General features: G+C 53.5%; 1 protein-coding gene across 3 annotated transcripts in view; it reads left to right on the top strand.

The window, feature by feature from the left end:
• Positions 1 to 17,991, top strand: part of ECE1 (endothelin converting enzyme 1) — a 116,215-nt gene that overhangs the window by 38,471 nt on the left and 59,753 nt on the right. For 2 of the 3 annotated variants that reach the window (XR_012000145.1, XM_026012114.2), the window contains exon 1: positions 17,773 to 17,989. Coding sequence is in view for 2 of the 3 variants with exons in the window: in XM_026012114.2 (XP_025867899.1) it covers positions 17,861 to 17,989 (129 nt within the window). In the remaining variant the exon portion in view is untranslated. Of the gene's footprint in view, positions 1 to 17,772; positions 17,990 to 17,991 lie in introns of those variants that run through there. The other variant, XM_072750880.1, reaches the window with a different exon arrangement.

Here is a 17,991-nt window from a genome sequence, read left to right on the forward strand (position 1 = left end):
TTCAAATGAGGAGGTTGAGGCTCAATGAGGATAAGTGACTAGTCCAAGGTCTCACAGCCACATTTCCTAGGTCCCTGTGACAGGCTCTGGACAACCTCACTCCTGCCTCTTCAGCCTCACCTCTGACCTAGGGGTTCTGGAACACACACCAGAACTCAGGTCTCCTGGCCCTTCCCACAGGACACCTTTCCTCATCTTATCTCCAATGAGAGTGCTTTTCCATTCCTCCAAGGCAGGAGCCCAGCAGCCCCTGGGAATCCTACACGAGTGGTCTCTGGGACAGGGGACTAAGGGGATTAAGGCTTCTGACTGTGCTCCTGTGTCCGCTGGCAGGATATTTGAGAAAGGAAACCAGCCAGGCTTGAGAGACTCCATAAATGCTTGTAAAAACAAAGCACTGAGGAAGGAGCCACTTCAGCAGGTCCTCTAGGAGGAGGAGACAGCGTAAGCAAAGGTCCAGAGGTGGAGAAGTGGAAGATGTACTTTAGGGGAAGGGTGGCGGTTCCCATGTGGGTGGCAGGAGCTGGGTATGGCTCCAGGCACGAGTGGGCCGGGCACGTTTCTAGAGATGACCCATTCTGGACCTTCTAGGGGGAACCAGAAGGGATGTGACCCAATGGAGTATGAAGAAAACAGTAAGCCAGGCTCTTCCTCTCTTCTGAGCCAAGATCTTCCTCCCAGATCTCTGTCCTAGGAGGATGCTCAAGCAGGGCTCAGGCTTCCAAGTGCTTGGGGGCCTCTCCCCTGTGCCTGGTCACCTTCCACAAAGGCTAATTGTCCCTTCCCGTTTCCTGTCTGGAGCAGCAGCCCCCGAGGGGGTGCCACCATCGGAGTAGGTTTGGACTGGGCTTGAGGCAGAGCTCCCACTTCCAGCCTTCAGTTTTTTTCCTCAGTGGGTCAAAGAATGCCACACGCTGTTCTAGAACCGGAGCCAGCGGGGATGGTGACCAGAATGGCTCCCAGGGTGCAAAGAGAGGTCTCCTGGTGCCCCCATGCTTCCAACAGCCTCACGTCAACGAGCATAATGATGATGTTTGAACGCTGCCTTTTATGGAGCACTTAATCTATGGCAGCCACTGCGCATGGCACTTTCCACACAGCGTCTTGTTGGCCACTCCTGACAACCCTGCAAGGAAGCCACTACTATCCTCCCTGTATATGGGGCTCCAAGAGGTGGCACAACTCACTCAATGTCACAGTCTCCAAACAGCTAAGCTGAATGTGTCCGACTTCAAAATCTGTGTTTCCACCCGTGGCCTGGAGATCCTGATTCCAACCACTCAGAATTGCCCTGAAGAGAAGAGTGAACTAAGGGGAATGTGCCCCCCTACCCCCCAGGAGAGATAAAGTGAGGCTGTCAGTGTCGCTTGACCCCGGCTGCAGAAATATGGACAGAAGTCCTGAGCAGCAGGTGGTCCAGGGGCTGACACACTGGACCTACAAGGAAGGGGAGGGCCTGGGTGCCAGGAAATGACAGGCCGTCAGCTGCCCATGGCCATTCTAGGCCCAGGCTGGCTCAGTCCTCACTGTCTAGCCCTTAGCAATCATGGCAAAGGCATAGGAGGCTTTGGAAGGAGCATTGGACTGAGAGTCCAGAGGCCCATCTTCTGGTCCTGGCTCTGCCCCTGATTCAGTTCTCAGGGGGCTTCCTCTTGGGAAATGAATTCCTCTTAGTTAATTCATCTGTAGAATGGAGTGGGTGGGGTTCCGACAAGGTTCACTCCCCTCCAGTCACACTGTCCTTCCTCCTGCTCCTTGCACACTACACTTGTCCTACCTCTGGGGCTTTGCTCTTACTGTTCCCTCTGTCTGAAGTGACCTTTTTTTTTTTTTTTTTTTTTTTATTCATGAGAGACACAGAGAGAGGCAGAGACATAGGCAGAGGGAGAAGCAGGCTCCCTGCAGGGAACCCGATGCAGGACTCGATCCTAGGACCAAAGGATCACGACCTGAGCCGAAGGCAGAGGCTCAACCGCTGAGCCACCCAGGCGTCCCTGAAGTGACCTTCTGACAGCTGACACCTGTCATTCTGGTTTCAGTTTACATGTCACCTGTTCACAGAGGCCTTCGACTCCTTCCCAGGAGTTCACTACCACGCCGCCACCCTGCTGTATTTTCTTTATGACACAACGAGGCAGTCCCTGCAGTGAGCATACAGGGTACTGGGTCGGGTTAGGGACTCTAGAGTCAAATTGCCTGTATTCGGGGCACCTGGGTGGCTCAGTTGGTTGAGCTTCTGTCTGCCTTTGGCTTGGGTCATGATCCTGGGGTCCTGAGATCGAGCCCCACATCGGGCACCCTGCTCAGATGGAAGCCTGCTTCTCCCTCTCCCTCTGCCTGCCGCTCCCCCTGCTTGTGCTCTCTCTTTTTCTCTCTATTAAATAAAATCTTGTAGATTTTTATTTTTTAATAAAATCTTTTAAAAAAATCCCAAATGTCAGCACTTAGAGCTGCATGATCTTGTCCATAAGCTCTCTGTGCCTCAGTTTTTTCACATGTGAAATGGAGTCAATAATAACACACATTATTATTTTTGTAAGGATTAAACAAGAAGTGCATTAAAAAGTGCTTATAGTGCTCGGCACACAAACACTCAATAAACATTAGATGCTGTTATTATTATAACTCTTCCGAACGTTGTTTATTGTTGGTCTTACCAATTAAAATTTAAGCTCCTGAGACAAGGACTTTGTGATGTGTATCAAGCTCAGAGCCTATTTCCTGGTATACAATAGGTGCCCAATAAATATTTGTTGAATGAATGAACATCCCTCCTCTTCTAAGAGGCCCCGTGTGGCTGGAGATGGAGAAGGGTGGGTGCTGGGAAGACAGGGCTGGGCCCTGAGCAAGGTGCCCCCTCCGCTCCCAGCAGCCCCCATGGAGGGCCCTATCCTGGCCTGCCCTGATGGGGATCCACACCCTGCAGGACAGAGGGGTCTCTCTGGGGATCGAGGTGGCTCCCTGTCCCAGCCACCATGACCACAGCAGTATTTGTGTGTGTCTGATGCTGTTTCTCAGCTCAGATTCCAGCCGCCAGGCATGGGGGCCAACGTAGATTTTTCCCTGTGCTCAGCAGCCCTCCCTCCTGAACCCGCAGAGTTGCTTTTCTTTACCACTGCCACCCCCTCCCCCAGTTTCAAAAGCTGCTCTCACAAATAGAAACACCCCCAAGGATCCCTCCGGCCTCTCATGCCTCCCACCTGTTCTAGAATCCCCTGTGGGACCGCTGGCACATCAGTTCTCCTGCAGGCCTTCTCTTGGTCCGTGGTGCTCTCAGCACCTGAGGACATGGCCTTGTGTGCCCAGGCCTGAGACGGACGGAGAGGTTGCTATGCCGTCATCTCTGACGACAACATGAAGGCTCAGAGGGGGAGATTCGCTGGAGGCCCCACAGTTGGCAAGGACCAGAGTGGGGTTTCAAACCCAGGCCTCACTGTTTGCTTCTTCTCCGTCCATTCGTTCGTTCAGCTCGTGTTTCCTGAGCACCTCCCCTGTGCCAGGCACTGCGGTGATCACGATGCCTGCCCCGGCAGGTGATCCAGAAGTGAGCCCGGCTCTGTAGCTAGTATGTACGCCAGTGCTGCTCAGTAGAACGTGCTGTGGTATGTAGATGTTCTCGATCTGTGCTGCCCATTAACCATGTATGGCTGTTGAGCCCTTGACATGTGGCTAGTGCCAATGAGGAATTGAATTTTTAATGTATGAAATTTAATGAATTTTAATTTCAGTAGCCACATGCGGCTAATGGCCACTGTGTTGGATATCATGGGTCTGTGTGGTTCTTTGAAGATCAGTCACAGCCTCAGACTCTAGGTCTCCAACTCATCTGTGAGCAGGGAACCCGGCTGATGCCCCAGGGGCACCTCAGGCTCTGTCTTCGACCATTGCCAGTCGGTTACACTCACAGGCGTTCTCTTCACACCCAGGAAGGAGTTAATCACTCTTCTTTGAAAGGTGAGACCCTCCTGACCCACGTTTCAGTTTTGGCTTTTTTTTTTTTTTTTTTTTCTTATCGAGGTGTGAGTTAAATCTAGTGAGATGCACAGGCCGGAAGCAAACAGTTTTGAGTTTTGACAAACATAGACATGCATGAAAACACAGTGGAATCAAGATATGGGACATTTCCAGAACATTTCCATTCCTCCAGAAGGTTCCCTCCTGCCTCTTTCCAGGAAGTCCTATCCTCAGAAGCAGCTGCTGTTCCGATTTCCGCAACCATAGATTCGTTTTGCCCTATTTCAGCCTCACATAAATCATTTTCCCACTTTGATTAAGATGAGGGGACAAGAAATACTTCTCTTTTCTCTTTATTATAGAAACCAGAGGGATCCCTGGGTGGCGCAGCGGTTTGGCACTGGCCTTTGGCCCAGGGCGCGATCCTGGAGACCCAGGATCGAATCCCACATCAGGTTCCCGGTGCATGGAGCCTGCCTTCTCCCTCTGCCTGTGTCTCTGCCTCTCTCTCTCTCTGTGACTATCATAAATAAATAAAAATTAAAAAAAAAAAAAAAAAAAAGAAACCAGAGCACTAGCATGATGACAGGTGGCCGCTGATGCTGGGCTGCAGGGAGGAGGAGCCAAGGAGGAGGAGGAGTGTTGGAGTGGGGTGGGTGGGCCGTGGAGCCCTGGGGACTTGTGGCCCGTCGCCATGGGGGCAGCCCTCCTTGGCCTCAGAGGAAAGCTGAAAATACTGACTTTCATGTCGAATCTCCTAAATGCCGGCATTTCAAAACCTTGTACAGCACTGCAGGCTGAATAATTCACATCTGTGGGCCAGACTCGACCCGTGGGCTGCCAGTTCGCAAGTTCTGCCTTGGGCTAAATCAGACTGTTAGCAGTAACAATTGCTGATATTTATTAAGCGATTCCTTTGTTCGAGGTCCTCTTCTAAGCGTTTGATGTTATTAAGTCATCTAATCCTCCTAACTATTTATTAATAAATCCATTTTACAGATGAGTAAGCCACGCCGGAGAGAGGGATTAGGGGACTTGCCTGAGGTTACAGAGTCAGGACAGGGCTGTGCTCTGAACCCTGACTGGTTCTGAGCCCGCACTGCTAACCCCTGCGGAGCCGTCCCCTTGGGAGGGAGAGTGGAGGGAGAGGCCTCCGGGGTTGGTCACACCACTGGGGTGCAGCATCGCCGGCTACCAGGGTGCTACCCTCCTGAACAGGCGATGAGAGCCGCCTCAGTGCTCAGCCCCGCCCGCCGGGACTGGCCCTGGCACGGGCACTTTGCAAGTTCAGACACCTCGGCTGTCAGTCGGTGGAGTCCCCGTGTTAGGAGGTGCTGGGAGAGCCGCCAGGGGTGGGGTGGGGTGGGGAAGATAGAAGCCTGGCTGATGCTTGACGAGGCTGTCGGGGAGCACGGGGCAAGTGGGGGCAGAAGTAGCAGGAACCTGGCAGGGGGAGAGCCCAGGCCCAGGAAGGGAACCAGGGGAGAAGGGAAGGAGCAGCCACAGGGGTCCAGGGCCGGGCCAGGGTGCTGCTGCCAGGGGAGCTGGTGCTGGAGCATCCCCGCCAGCGCCCCCAGCACTTTGTCCAGACAGGCCTGTCACTAAGGGAAGGTTGGGCAGGAGAAGATGGGAATCATCAAGCAAAACAATACCACATTTCTAGCATCCCCTCCCACCTGGGGGGGGTGCACAGGAGGAAACAGGCCCAGCGAGGGCACAGCCAGATCCCAAACCTGGACTCATGGCCTCCACCCCAGGGCCCTTTCTGCTCCACTTGGCTGTGTCCTTCGGGACCAGGCGTCATGGGGAAGGAGGGTCTGTGGTCACTGGCAGGGAAGTGTCCCAGAAGCCTGAGGGGAACGGCAGAGACAGGCCAGACCTTCCCCTCTGGCTCTGCCCTGTGTTCCTGAGCCAGGCTGGCATGAAGTAAGCGCTTAAACAACCATTTGCCATTGTGCTTGGTTTTTTTTTCCAATTTGATCTTCACACCCACCTTTGAGATATGTGTTATTATGTATCCCTCATTTTACCAACGAGAAAGCCCGGCTCGGAGAGGTAGAGATTATCCCCCAAAGTCATTAGCAGGAGTAAAGGAGGGAGGTGTATAGAGTGCTTAGCCCCATTCTGGTGCACAGCAAAGGACTGTGGGCCGTCAGCCAGAGGAGGGATAAGGTGGCAGGACCGGTTAAGGAGGTCCTCTCAGAGGAGGTGACATGGGCCTGGGCTTTGGGGAGTCCAGCCTCTCAGGCTGCTGGTTCCCTTAGGGTTAAGGCTGTTTCCTGAGTAAGACATGATGCTGGTTGGGTCTCCTCACTCTAAGGATGCCACCTCCCACTGGAAGACCAAGTAACATGGGTTGGTACCCTAGGCCCTCACCAGCCTTCTGGAAGCCTCCAAACCAGGGGAGCCCTCCGGCCTGGTTCCACATCCTGTGCATTGTAAAGGGGCATCCTGGCTTTGGGGTGGTCATGGCATCTCTCTGAGCCTCAGTTTGCTCATCTGTCAAATGGAGACAGTGCTGCTTACCATGCAGAGTAGTGGTGATGGCCTGGCGTGCTATGGGTGCTCAGCAAACAGGCACCACAGGACCTCTAGGCAACGGCTATGGAATTGAATTGGAGTTTTATTTATTTATTTATTTATTTATTTATTTTATTTTATTTATTTATTTATTTTTTTTATTTATGATAGTCACACAGAGAGAGAGAGAGGCAGAGACATAGGCTGAGGGAGAAGCAGGCTCCATACACCGGGAGCCTGACGTGGGATTCGATCCCGGGTCTCCAGGATCGCGCTCTGGGCCAAAGGCAGGCACTAAACCGCTGCGCCACCCAGGGATCCCGAATTGGAGTTTTAAAGTCAAAGGACAGACACATCCTCATCTGGCTTGATGTGCACTTGAGCACAGAACCACAAAATCCCAACTACTGCGTCTGAAGCCACATGCTTTAGAGGATCACCCACCTACCCCCCTTCAGCTGTGTCTACACTGGATGAGGGCAGTAGGGAGCAGATTTGCCTTGGGTTATTATTCCCCCAAACTCCAAGGCAGCCAGCACTTATCGAGCGCTTGCTGTGTGTCAGGCACTATGCTGAGCCCTTTGTGTTGAACATTTTATACAGGAGGAAACAGGCTCCGTAACTGAATGCTGGGTACCCTGCCGGTACATGGTGGAGTGGAGACCTGAACCCACGTAGTCTGGCTCCAGACTCTGCTCTCAGGAAGAGATAATAATCTACTAGAAATAAGCAGAAAACATTCACGTGGGGAAGTCTTTCACAGATGCAAAGGCTGTGTGCGCCTGTGATTCAGTTTTGTCCTGATGTCACCAGGTAATGGTGTTATCGTTCCCTGTGAGGCCCAGACAGGTGTGATGACCTGCTCGTGGCCAAATGGCTACGCTGGAATGTGGGTCCCGTCCTCTTCCCCTGGCTTCTCAGCCACCTCTTGGGGAGACAGTAGTCCAGTGCAAATGGCAGCAGCCGGCAGGTCCCAGTGACTCCACTATGGGCATGGCCCAGTGGCCCCAGTGCCCACTCTGTGGGGCAGGCACCACCATCCCAGCCCCATCCCTGCCCCAGGCCACCACTCCCAGTATCCACCTTGCTTCAGAGCCACTAGTTCTCAGGAAGAAATGTGAAGGAGTGGTTTTCAAACTCCATTCCTTGGAACTCTTGAGGAAGCCAGTTTGGGGTCAGGATAGGGAGTCATTGGATGCATACGTGGCAGCTCCACTTACATCTCTTTTGTATTTTGGGTTGCCATGTTAACTTTGTAAAATAAAGGACTCTGTGGGATTAAAGATATATGTACTAAAGATATATGTGAACCACTGTCTGAATGCAGCAACTGGCTCCCCATTTTACAGATGGAAAAACTGACTTCAAAGCCCATGTTCTCCCCATAAATGATAATATTCAGGCATTGCGCTAAGGTTTTCTAAACTTGTTTAACCCTCTATCTCTGGGAGGGCAGCCCCATTGTGTCCATTGTACAGATGAGGACATAGGCTCAGAGGGAGTGGTTTGCCCCAAGACTGGGATCCAGGGAGCCCAGCTCCTAAGTCCACACTTTCAATCACTCCCAGCCTGACAGGCGCACCTTCTGTTTGTGTTCTGGAGCAGGGAAGTCACTTGCTGAGGCCCAGCATAAAAGCACGGGACCTGGGGCCAGAATGTAGATCTTCTGCCTCCCAGCCCAAGCCCAAGCCCAAGCCCAAGCCCAAGCCTGCTGTCCACAACATCCCTGGGGCCGGGTGGGGAGACAAGCAGCCCTGTGCGAACCCGGGATCTGTTCTTCACTGGCTGTGTGGTTTGGACAAGCGAATGGACCTCTCTGAGTCTATTTCCTCACTTTACAAAAGGGAGATTAGGGCCCACATCAGAGAGTCCTCACGAACGTTGAACAGGATCATCCACACGGGTTGGTTGGCATGGGGTGTGGCACAAGATGGGAGGGCCCCAGCCACCCTCAGTTCATGGATCCAGGGAGTCACCACCCTTCCTACCTCACCTGCTTCCTCCTCCCTCTTCCTGGGCCGCACTACCCACCTGCGCAACACAAATACTAATTACAACCATTTCCATGAGCTGCTTCCTGGTGGAGCCTAATTAGGGGGCAGCTCAGGCATTACCATCCTAAACATCAAGTGAGACAGATTAACTTTGTCCTAAGTTTTATGTGATTAGATCAGCAAATTGTTCAGGCACGCGCTGTGTCCTCAGCTTGGGGCTTAGGCAGACTGGTCACCCTGCACAGCTCGGGGCCAGCGGCAGGCCTCTGGTCTGTTTTGAACTTGGTGCTCAGAGAAGACCAGAGTAAGTTGGCCCTTTAACGCAGCAGGAAGATGATGCCTGAAGTGGGAGGGGTGGACCAGGTTGGGGCTACCATCTTCTCTGTTGTCAAGGCAAAACCGCAAGCTTTGGGCCTTGATACCGCTGGGCTGCAACCCGGGCTTTGCTGTCTACCAGGTGTATGACTCTGGGCATGTTCCTAAGCCTCCCTGTATTACGGTTGTTTTGTACTATGCGGCGGGGAAGAGGCGAGGAGGTACCGTGTGCCAGCAAGTGCCAGGCCCAGCACCTGGCATCTCATAGGTCTCCTAACTGCTCCTTCCCTTCCCATCTTCTGTCGTTCCCTGTAGGACAGGAGTCAGCATATTCTGAACCACCGCCCATATTAGCATTTCCTGAGTGCGGCTTCTCTGCAAGCACTGGACTGAGGACGTCATGTGTGTTATTTTACTGGATGTGTATAAAGACCCAATGGAGTAGATACCACTGTCATCTCCACCTGATAGGCAAGAAAAGCAAAGCACAGAGAGGAAGGGGGATGACTTTGTCAGGGTCACACGGCTGCACTCGGCTGCCAGTCACTCTGTGGGGATGAGATGCTAGGAGGTCATGCAGGGAGCTGCTGGGGAGCACAGAGGACAGGTCACAGAGAAGTCCTCTCGCGGGTGCAGGCAGCGGGCATGCAGGGGGCCCGGCAGCAGGAAGCACAGCAGGTCTAGGGGACTAACCATACACATTTTACTGATGTTCGAGTGTGTGAGGGCGGACTGGTGAGTGAGAAGCTCAAGAGCAACCAGGAGCCAGACCCTAGTGGGGAAGGGAGGTTGGAAGCCAGAAAAAAGCGCTGCTTTTTCCCCTGCAGTTCCAGGGAGCCAGCGTGTGAAGGAGGGGAGTGACTGGACCGTATCAGTTAGTTTAGAAAGTTCTGCTTGGAGCCAGCTGGGAGAAGAGGGCCTGGCGTGCAGGGTGGGGTGATAATCAGACATCTAGCAGGCCAGGGGGCTAACCTGGAAGGCTCCCAGGGGGAGGAAGGGCAGAGCTTAGGACGCACTCCCTACCCCCAGAGGGGCAGAGGTGACAGATGGAGGCTGGGCGGGGGGGCAGGGGAGAGGTGTGGGCAGCCGTGCACTGTGAGCAGCAGTGTAATGTGTGGCCCGAGTCAGGAGTAGGGAGGAGGCTGCGGGCCAGGTGTGGGCCTTGGGCCTGGGCTGGCCTCCTCCGCAGCACTGAGGTGGTTGGTTGGCAGCACTAGGTAAGGCTCAGTGCCTCCCAGGGCCCTCAGGCAGGTGAGTCAACATCGGGCCAGGTAGGGGAGTGTTTCCCAGCTCCTGCGTGTGTGGGCCTGCCTCCTCTGCCCCGACAGCAGGGGAGCGCAGCCTGGGGCTCTCTGGTCTGGACCAGGGTGATTGACTCACCGGGGGCAGAGCTGCTGCCACCTCGGAGGAGGTCTCCCGTGTACTCTCTGTGGCTCTGTGCCCTTGGCCTCCTGCCTGACCCTGAGTCTCACCTTGAGGCCTCCCCTGCCCCCAACTCCTGTCTACCTCCCCCCTTCCCATGCCTGGCCTCCGGCTCCATCTGACCCCGTGGTGTGTCGAGGGGAGTCTCCCTCCCCAACCTCCTGCCACCTGGTCGGCCTGGAGGGCCAGGCCTCAGGGAGGTGGCCCAAGAAAAGAGGAAGAGGCTCTGGGAGGGTCGGGAAGATCTGGGTTTGAGCCGTTGTTTTGCCGCCAGCTGGCAAGCTGCTTCCTTTCTCCAGCCTCAGTCTCTGCATCTATAAAATGGGGGTCCCAGGGCTTGTTCCACGGGGCGCTCAGGAGACACAGATGAGATCAGGATATAACAGAGCCTTGAGAACTGGGCAGTGCTGGGCTGGTGTCCGTGTCGATGACTCTGCTTTCTGTTTTAGGGGGTGGCGGTTGTGGTTTTTTTAAAAAAGTGAAAATTTTATTATAGAACAGTTTAGATTTATAGCATTATTGAGAAAGTGGTTCAGAGAGTTCCCTTACGTCTCACACCCAGCTTCCCTTTTAGGAACATCTTATATGGGCCATTTGTCACAACTGATGAGCTGATACTAATACGTGATTACTAAATGAAATCTATATTCAGATTTCTTTCATTTTTACCTAATGTCCCTATTCTGTTCTGGGATCCCATCTAGGACATCCCATTGCATTCAGAGTCATGTCTCTTTAACTCCTCTTGGCTGTGACAGTTTTTCAGACTTGTCTTGTTTGATGATCTTGACAGTTTTGAGGAATACTGTCCGGTGTTTTGTAGAATGCTTCTTCATCAGGATTTGTCTGCTGTTTTCTTCCTTATGAGCCTGGGGTAAATGCTCTGGGGCAGGAGGCCACCGAGGTAAAGTACTACTTCTGTCACATATCAAGCGTACCTACTCTCACACTGGACTTATCGCTGTTGATGTGAACCTTGATAGGCAGGGAGTCTGTTATTTTTTTCCTGAGCACAGCAGCACAGCCAGAGTCAGGCCAGTGTTTCCTGAATGAAGGCCAAGATCAGATATATGGGGGGAGGGCAGGGGCACCTGGGTGGTTCAGTTGGTTAAGCATCTGATGCTCCGCTCAGTCTCAGCTCAGGTCTTGATCTCAGGGTCATGAGTTCAAGCCCCACTTTCAAGCCCAGCATGGAGCCTACTTAAGTAAAAAGAAAAAAGGAAAGAAATATGGATGAGGACAGAAGTAAATGGGAAAGGTGGTAGAGGAAAATAAAGAGGGACACCTGGGTGGCTCAGCGGTTGAGCTTCTGCCTTCGGCCCGGGGCGTGATGCTGGAGTCCTGGGATCAAGTCCCATGTCGGGCTCCCTGCATGGAGCCTGCTTCTCCCTCTGCCTGTGTCTCTGCCCCTCTCTCTGTGTCTCTCATGAATAAAGTCTTTTAAAAAATAAATAAAGAGAAGCAGGGATGAAGTGGGTTCACTTGGGGCTGGGATGTGGTGCACTATCCCAGACAGTCCACAGCAAGCCTTTCTGCAGAGACGCAAAATGAGGTCCCAGAGGGGAAATGACGTGGGCCCAGGAACCTGGGGTTGGGCCCAAGTGTGTCTTGACCACCTCATCCTCACTACTGAATAGGTACCTTGACACTGCATTCCCTAGGGAGGGGGTTAGGGAAGGGGCATTCCTGCTATGGGTTGCTTCTAATTTACTTTATTCTGCAAAGGATTCATGATGGGTTATGAATTTTATTTACTTAATAAAATAATATGCAATAGAAATGGAAAATCAGGATCAGTTAAAACAGACTGAAAAATGTGGACAAGGAAAAAGCTGAACATAAAGACCAGGAAAGTTGGGGATCCCTGGGTGGCTCAGCGGTTTAGCGCCTGCCTTTGGTCCAAGCCGCGATCCTGGAGTCCCGGGATTGAGTCCCGCGTCGGGCTCCTGGCATGGAGACTGCTTCTCTCTCACCTGTGTCTCTGCCCCTCTCTCTCTCTCTCTCTCTGTCTATCATGAACAAATAAATAAATAGATCTTAAAAAAAAAAAAAGACTAGGAAAGTGCCCATAAAAGAGTTTCTGATTTGGCTGTCAGTTTCCTGGCAGCCAAAGAAAAAAGGGATCTGGGCCAATTCCTGAGATTCCTATTATCAAAAAGCAAAGAAGCAGTTCGTCCCTTTCGGAACGTTGTGATAAATTTAAAAAGAAATTAATCAAACGGAAATTTCTCCTATTAAAAGCTGAGTAACATAATAATAGATGACATAATAGTAATAATAAATGTCATGTGGTACCATCTTCAGGAGTTATAGCCATATTTTTACTCTCTTGTCCTTTGCCGGAAGTTGTTCTATTTGATTTTATGTGATTGCCACGAAGCAACTAAACTCTATTTTTGGGGCGCCTGGATGGCTCAGTCGGTTGAGTGCCTTTGGCTCAGGTCGTGATCCTGGCATCCTGGGATCGAGCCTCATGTTGGGCTCCCTGCTCAGCAGGGAGTCAGCCTCTCCCTCCCACTGCTTTTGCTCTCTCTCTCTCTCTCTCTCTCTCTGTCAAATAAATAAAATCTCTTTTAAAAATTAAAAAATAAACTCTACTGTTTCTTCTTTGTTGAAGTCACAGGTGCTTACGCCCTGGTGAATACCCAGAATACAAATTAACTAGTTATCTATATACCAGGTTGTGCGCTGGGTACCAGGGCTGGATAGTAGCAAGATGATTGTTGCCCACCCCCAGGTCCTCTCCATCCCAGAGGGCTAGAGATGCCCAGACAAGGCCTGAATGTACTGCAGGTGCCACAAGGGGGGCACACCACGGGGAAGGAAGGAGGGAGGGCTTTGTGGAGGAAGAGGTAGGCCAGAGATAGAGAGCAGTGGTGGGGAGGGGGCTATGAGCCTCTAGTCCCTTGGGGGTGGAGGCCAAGTCCTACCCGGAGCCCCCCCCTCAGCTTGCAGCACAGGCCTGATGTGTATCAGGGACCCCACGGACTCCCACTGAGTGGTCGACCCCTGCGGGGCTGGGTCAGGGTAGGGTGACGACTACACACCTGAGGGGCATAAGGAGGGTGGACCCGGAGAGGGAGGAGTTTGGAGTCTGTTCTCTCAGTGGTGGGGATCGATGGAAGGTTTTTGAGCCTTCCTGTTTGTAAGTAATAATGAAGAACAGCTAACAGTGAGCACGCGCCGTGCACCCAGCACGGCTCTGAGCACTTCGTCTTCATCCGTATTAACTCCCTGAAGTAGGACAGCAGTCCTGGGAGGGAGGTACTGTGATGATCATCCCCATTTTCCAGACAAGACCACTGAGGCACAGAGAGGCTGTCACTTGGCCAGGTCACACAGCTGGGAAGTGGCACCCTGGGCATCTGAACTGAGGTTCGGATCTAGAGCTTTTACCCACTCTTACGTGCCTGTTGAATAACAATAACGGACTCACATATGATGTGGGTGCATGTGAAGTGACCCCTGAGGACTTTACGGATCCCAGCCGGTCACAAACCCCCAAGGCAGGAACTGACGGAGCCCAGGCTTAGAAACCACGTGAAAATAGCTCGGAGGGTGTGGCCAAGGAGTCACAGGCCTGCACATTTCACTGGGGACTGCCCTTCCTGCCTCTGACACGGCTCCAGGGTTCCTTGAAGATCCCCCGCCTTGGGCAAAGCCCCGGCAAGGTCCATCTGGGTGACTAACGCAGCACTGCACATAGGATCACGTCCAGGTGTCATTGGGCCAGAGGCCTTTGTTGTCAGAAACATGGAAGCATTTCTAATATTTCTCATTTCTGCTCACCCAGGCCTTTGAGTTCCACTGGGTGGGGACCGTCACACCCGCCTCTGGTTCTTTTTTTTTTTTTTTTTTTTAATTAATTTTTATTGGTGTTCAATTTACCAACATACAGAAAAACACCCAGTGCTCATCCCGTCAAGTGTCCACCTCAGTGCCCGTCACCCATTCCCCTCCAACACCCGCCCTCCTCCACCTCCACCACCCCTAGTTCGTTTCCCCGAGTTAGGAGTCTTTATGTTCTGTCTCCCTTCCTGATATTTCCCAACATTTCTTCTCCCTTCCTTTATATTCCCTTTCACTATTATTCATATTCCCCAAATGAATGAGAACATACACTGTTTGTCCTTCTCCGACTGACTTATTTCACTCAGCATAATACCCTCCAGTTCCATCCACGTTGAAGCAAATGGTGGGTATTTGTCGTTTCTAATTGCTGAGTAATATTCCATTGTATACATAAACCACATCTTCTTTATCCATTCATCTTTCGATGGACACCGAGGCTCCTTCCACAGTTCCGCCTCTGGTTCTCATCACCTTCTCTCTCTGCAGCCAGGGGCCTGGGGCCTGGGGCCGAGCTGTGCTTCTCACTTCTCCATGCTTGGTCTCCACCGTCTTGTGGGCATCAGGCTCCGAGGGGCCGGGGGCGGAACAAGCGGATCAGGGCAGAGTGCCCCCAAAGCAGCTATGTCTCCTTTCCCTAAAGCTCGTGGGGTCAGGAGTGACACCCACACTGCAAACCAGGCAGTTAGAATGGGCGCTGGCCACCCAACCAGCTCCGTGCCTGGACTCCTTGAGGGCCCCACCAGAAGAACTCGCTCCCCCTTCCGCAGGACCCGGGTTCGAGGCCTGGCTCCGGTACTTCCTAGCTGTGTGGCTGGGGTTCTCCGAGACATTCACATTCTGGGCCTCTTGCGCTCCAGCCAGGCGGCCTGGGCGGCTCGGGAGGGGGGTATCGAGTCCCACCTCGTCCCTCATCCTCCTGCTTCTCATGGGGACAGTAGAGGTGATGGTTGCTGTCCGGCAGCACATCTTGGGGTCAGGAGGGATGCATTTTGTCAGGCAGCACAGACATTTCTGCCTGCCCAGCGCCCTCCCACTTCTCCTATGACATGGAAGTGATACCCTGCCGAGGCAGAGGCCCCAGGTGGTGTGGGGACCCACAAGACAGGGAATGGAAGGTCCCTTCGGGCTCTGGGTGGGTACAAATATAGGGCTGCCGCTGTTGTCGGAGTGGCACTCACTCACCGACTGGGGCCTCTGCGCTCCTCGCTGAGCCAGCCACGCCACTTCCACGTCCGAGATGGGTTCTGTTAGGAGGGGCACCTCATCTTTTGTGTGCTGAAAAATAAACAGCTCTCCATCTGACCGGCTGTCTGCTTGAGAGGTATGTGGGCTTCCTTCATCATCCATCCACAAACGGGCTGCGGCGGGACGGACGCATCACTGGCCTGGCCTGGAGGATGGTGAGGAGAACTTCCTAGAAGGGGTGATCTCTGAAATGAGGCAGGAGGAGGAAGGAGCCGCTGCCTCTGCACCCAGGCAAGTTACTTGCCTGAGCCTCAGTTTCAGGCTCTGTAAAAGGGGCTCGATAATACTTACTCAGAGGGAAGGGCGAGGAGGCTTAAATGGGATGATGGAGGTAAGAAAACTGACAAATGCCTCATACCTCTTAGGTGTCTTGGAAGTAGCAGCTACTGTGCCAGGCTGGGAAGCTGTGTGGTGAATTGAACTTCTTTTTCAAGGGTCTTTTCCTTTGGTGGTTGACACCTGTTACTTAGTGTAACCGAGTGTCCCGATTTAGGAAAAAGTCCAGCTGTAACCCAGCGTGAAGTGAAGAAGCTTTGGAGTCCTTTCTCTCTGTCTCCAGTGGGTAACGGAAAGGCCTTTATCCACGGGAAATGGGGCACAAGACCCCAGAATGAAAATTCTTCCCATGTACCCCACCTCCCCCAGGGCTTATGCCTGTTAGATGGGTTTCCTTTGTCCTCGGACATTGCAAAACTAGATTGTGAAGGACTTAAGGGCACTTCCCCAGAGTAAATTTCACTTTCCCTCCACTGGTTCCATCATTGATTTTTAACTGTGTGTTGAGCACCTACAGCGTGCGAGATGATGGAGATTCTCTGTGCAGACGGGGTCCCAGCCCTGGTAAAGCTCATAATGCTTGTGGGGTGGGGGAAGGGATCAACATAAAACAAAATAACAACAGACTGCAGTAAGTACCATAAAGGGAGGGGCACCTGGGTGGCTCAGTCAATTAAGTGTCCACCTTTGGCTCAGATCATGGTCCCGGGGTCCTAGGATAAAGCCCCATGTTGGGCTCCTTGCTCAGTGGAGCATCTGGTTCTTCTTCTCCCTCTGCCTGCTGCTCCCCCTGCTTGTGCACGCTCTTTCTCTCTCTCTCTCTCTCTCTCTCTCTGTCAAATAGGTAAGTGAAATCTTTAAAAAAAAAAAAAATCCATAAGAGGAAAAATGGAGTGTATAACAGAGAATTTGAGGGGCTACTTAAAGCAGTCGGGACACTGGAGGACGTGGTGATTTAAGCTGGGTTCTGAAGCCGGAACTGGCCACGGGAGGAGTAGAGATGAGGAAAGAATGTTCCAGATAGAGGGGATAGCAGCTGTAAAGATCTTGAGGGAGGGGAGAAACTTGAGAATCTGAGGAACTGAGTGAAGGCCAGAGAAGTTGGGGCCTGAGTGAGTGGGGTGGGGAGCAGCATGAGATGAGGGTCAGGGTTGGGCAGGAGCCATGGGTGGATGGGTAAAGGGACTGTCCTTGCAGAGTTTCAAGCAAGAGAATAGCAAGATCAGAATTTCTTTTTAAAGGTTCGGTCTGGGCGCTGAGAGGGTCAGAGCAGAAGCAGGAGGCCGCCAGGAGCTGTCGCTGTGACCCCAGGCAGCCACCTCACCCCTCTGAGCCAGTTCCTGCACACATGTGTGTGGCCGTGGGAACCAAATATGGGAATGAACAGACGTGCGCTGCAGGAAGCTGCAAATTGTATAAACGCAGGGGATTCCAGATCCCACTGGAAGTGGCGGGTCCTTTGGGAAACTTCTGGATTAGACTTCTCGGAGGTGGGGAGGCAGAGCGCTGGGTACCTGGAGTCCCCACCTGAGCGCCCCACATCTGAGACGGCCTGCTTTTCCAGCCCGGATCCCAGCTGCTGGGGAGAGGGCACCTGCTTGGCCCCCTTGCCCCTTGAGACTGAAGGTGGAGGGATGGGTCACCTTCCTGGTGGTGACTAGCCCTGAGCCTCCGGAATCTTCTGAAATGCTCTGCCTTAAAGAGGAAGGCTAAGAGGAAGGGGGAAATGAGACAGGAGACACCTGCTTTTTTTTTTTTTTTTAATCCCACCTCCCCCCACCGCAATCTTTCTAGCGGGGATGGGGAGACTTACTTGAGGCACCTAAGGACCCCTGGAGGGGGGAGGGGAGGGGGACCTCTCTCTTGACAGGTGTGGTCCAAGTTAGGGGCAGGAGCCTCATCCCCACCCCCGCTACCTGGCAGCGCCCCCTGATGGGAGACTCGGGCTTCCCGGGAGGAGGGGCTGCCGCGGGGGGGGGGGGGGGGCTCCACCCTCCCGGTCCCGGGCCTCCCCGCGGCCCATCAGGCCCCGCCCCGGCCCGCCCGTCGCGGTGGCCTTGGTGGCCGGGGCCGGGCGTCGGGGCGCAGCATGCGGAGCGGTGGCCGCCGGCGGGGGCTGGGGCTGGGGCGCCGCGTTGCATAAGGGATGCGGGGAGGGGGCGGAGGGAGGCGGCCCCCCTCCCCCGCGGGCCGGTCCTGGGCCGGTCTCGGTGTCCCGGCCGGGGCGGGGCGCGCGGCGGCGCCGGGGCCGCTTCCCCCTTCTCCCCATTCGCCCGGGAGCCATGGAGGCGCTGAGGGAGTCCGTGCTGCACTTGGCTCTGCAGATGTCGACCTACAAGCGGGCCACGCTGGACGAGGAGGACCTGGTGGACTCGCTGTCGGAGGGCGAGGTGTACCCCAACGGCCTGCAGGT

The sequence above is a fragment of the Vulpes vulpes genome, chromosome 2 (assembly GCF_048418805.1).
Source record: "Vulpes vulpes isolate BD-2025 chromosome 2, VulVul3, whole genome shotgun sequence".
Classification (NCBI taxonomy): Eukaryota; Metazoa; Chordata; class Mammalia; order Carnivora; family Canidae; genus Vulpes; species Vulpes vulpes.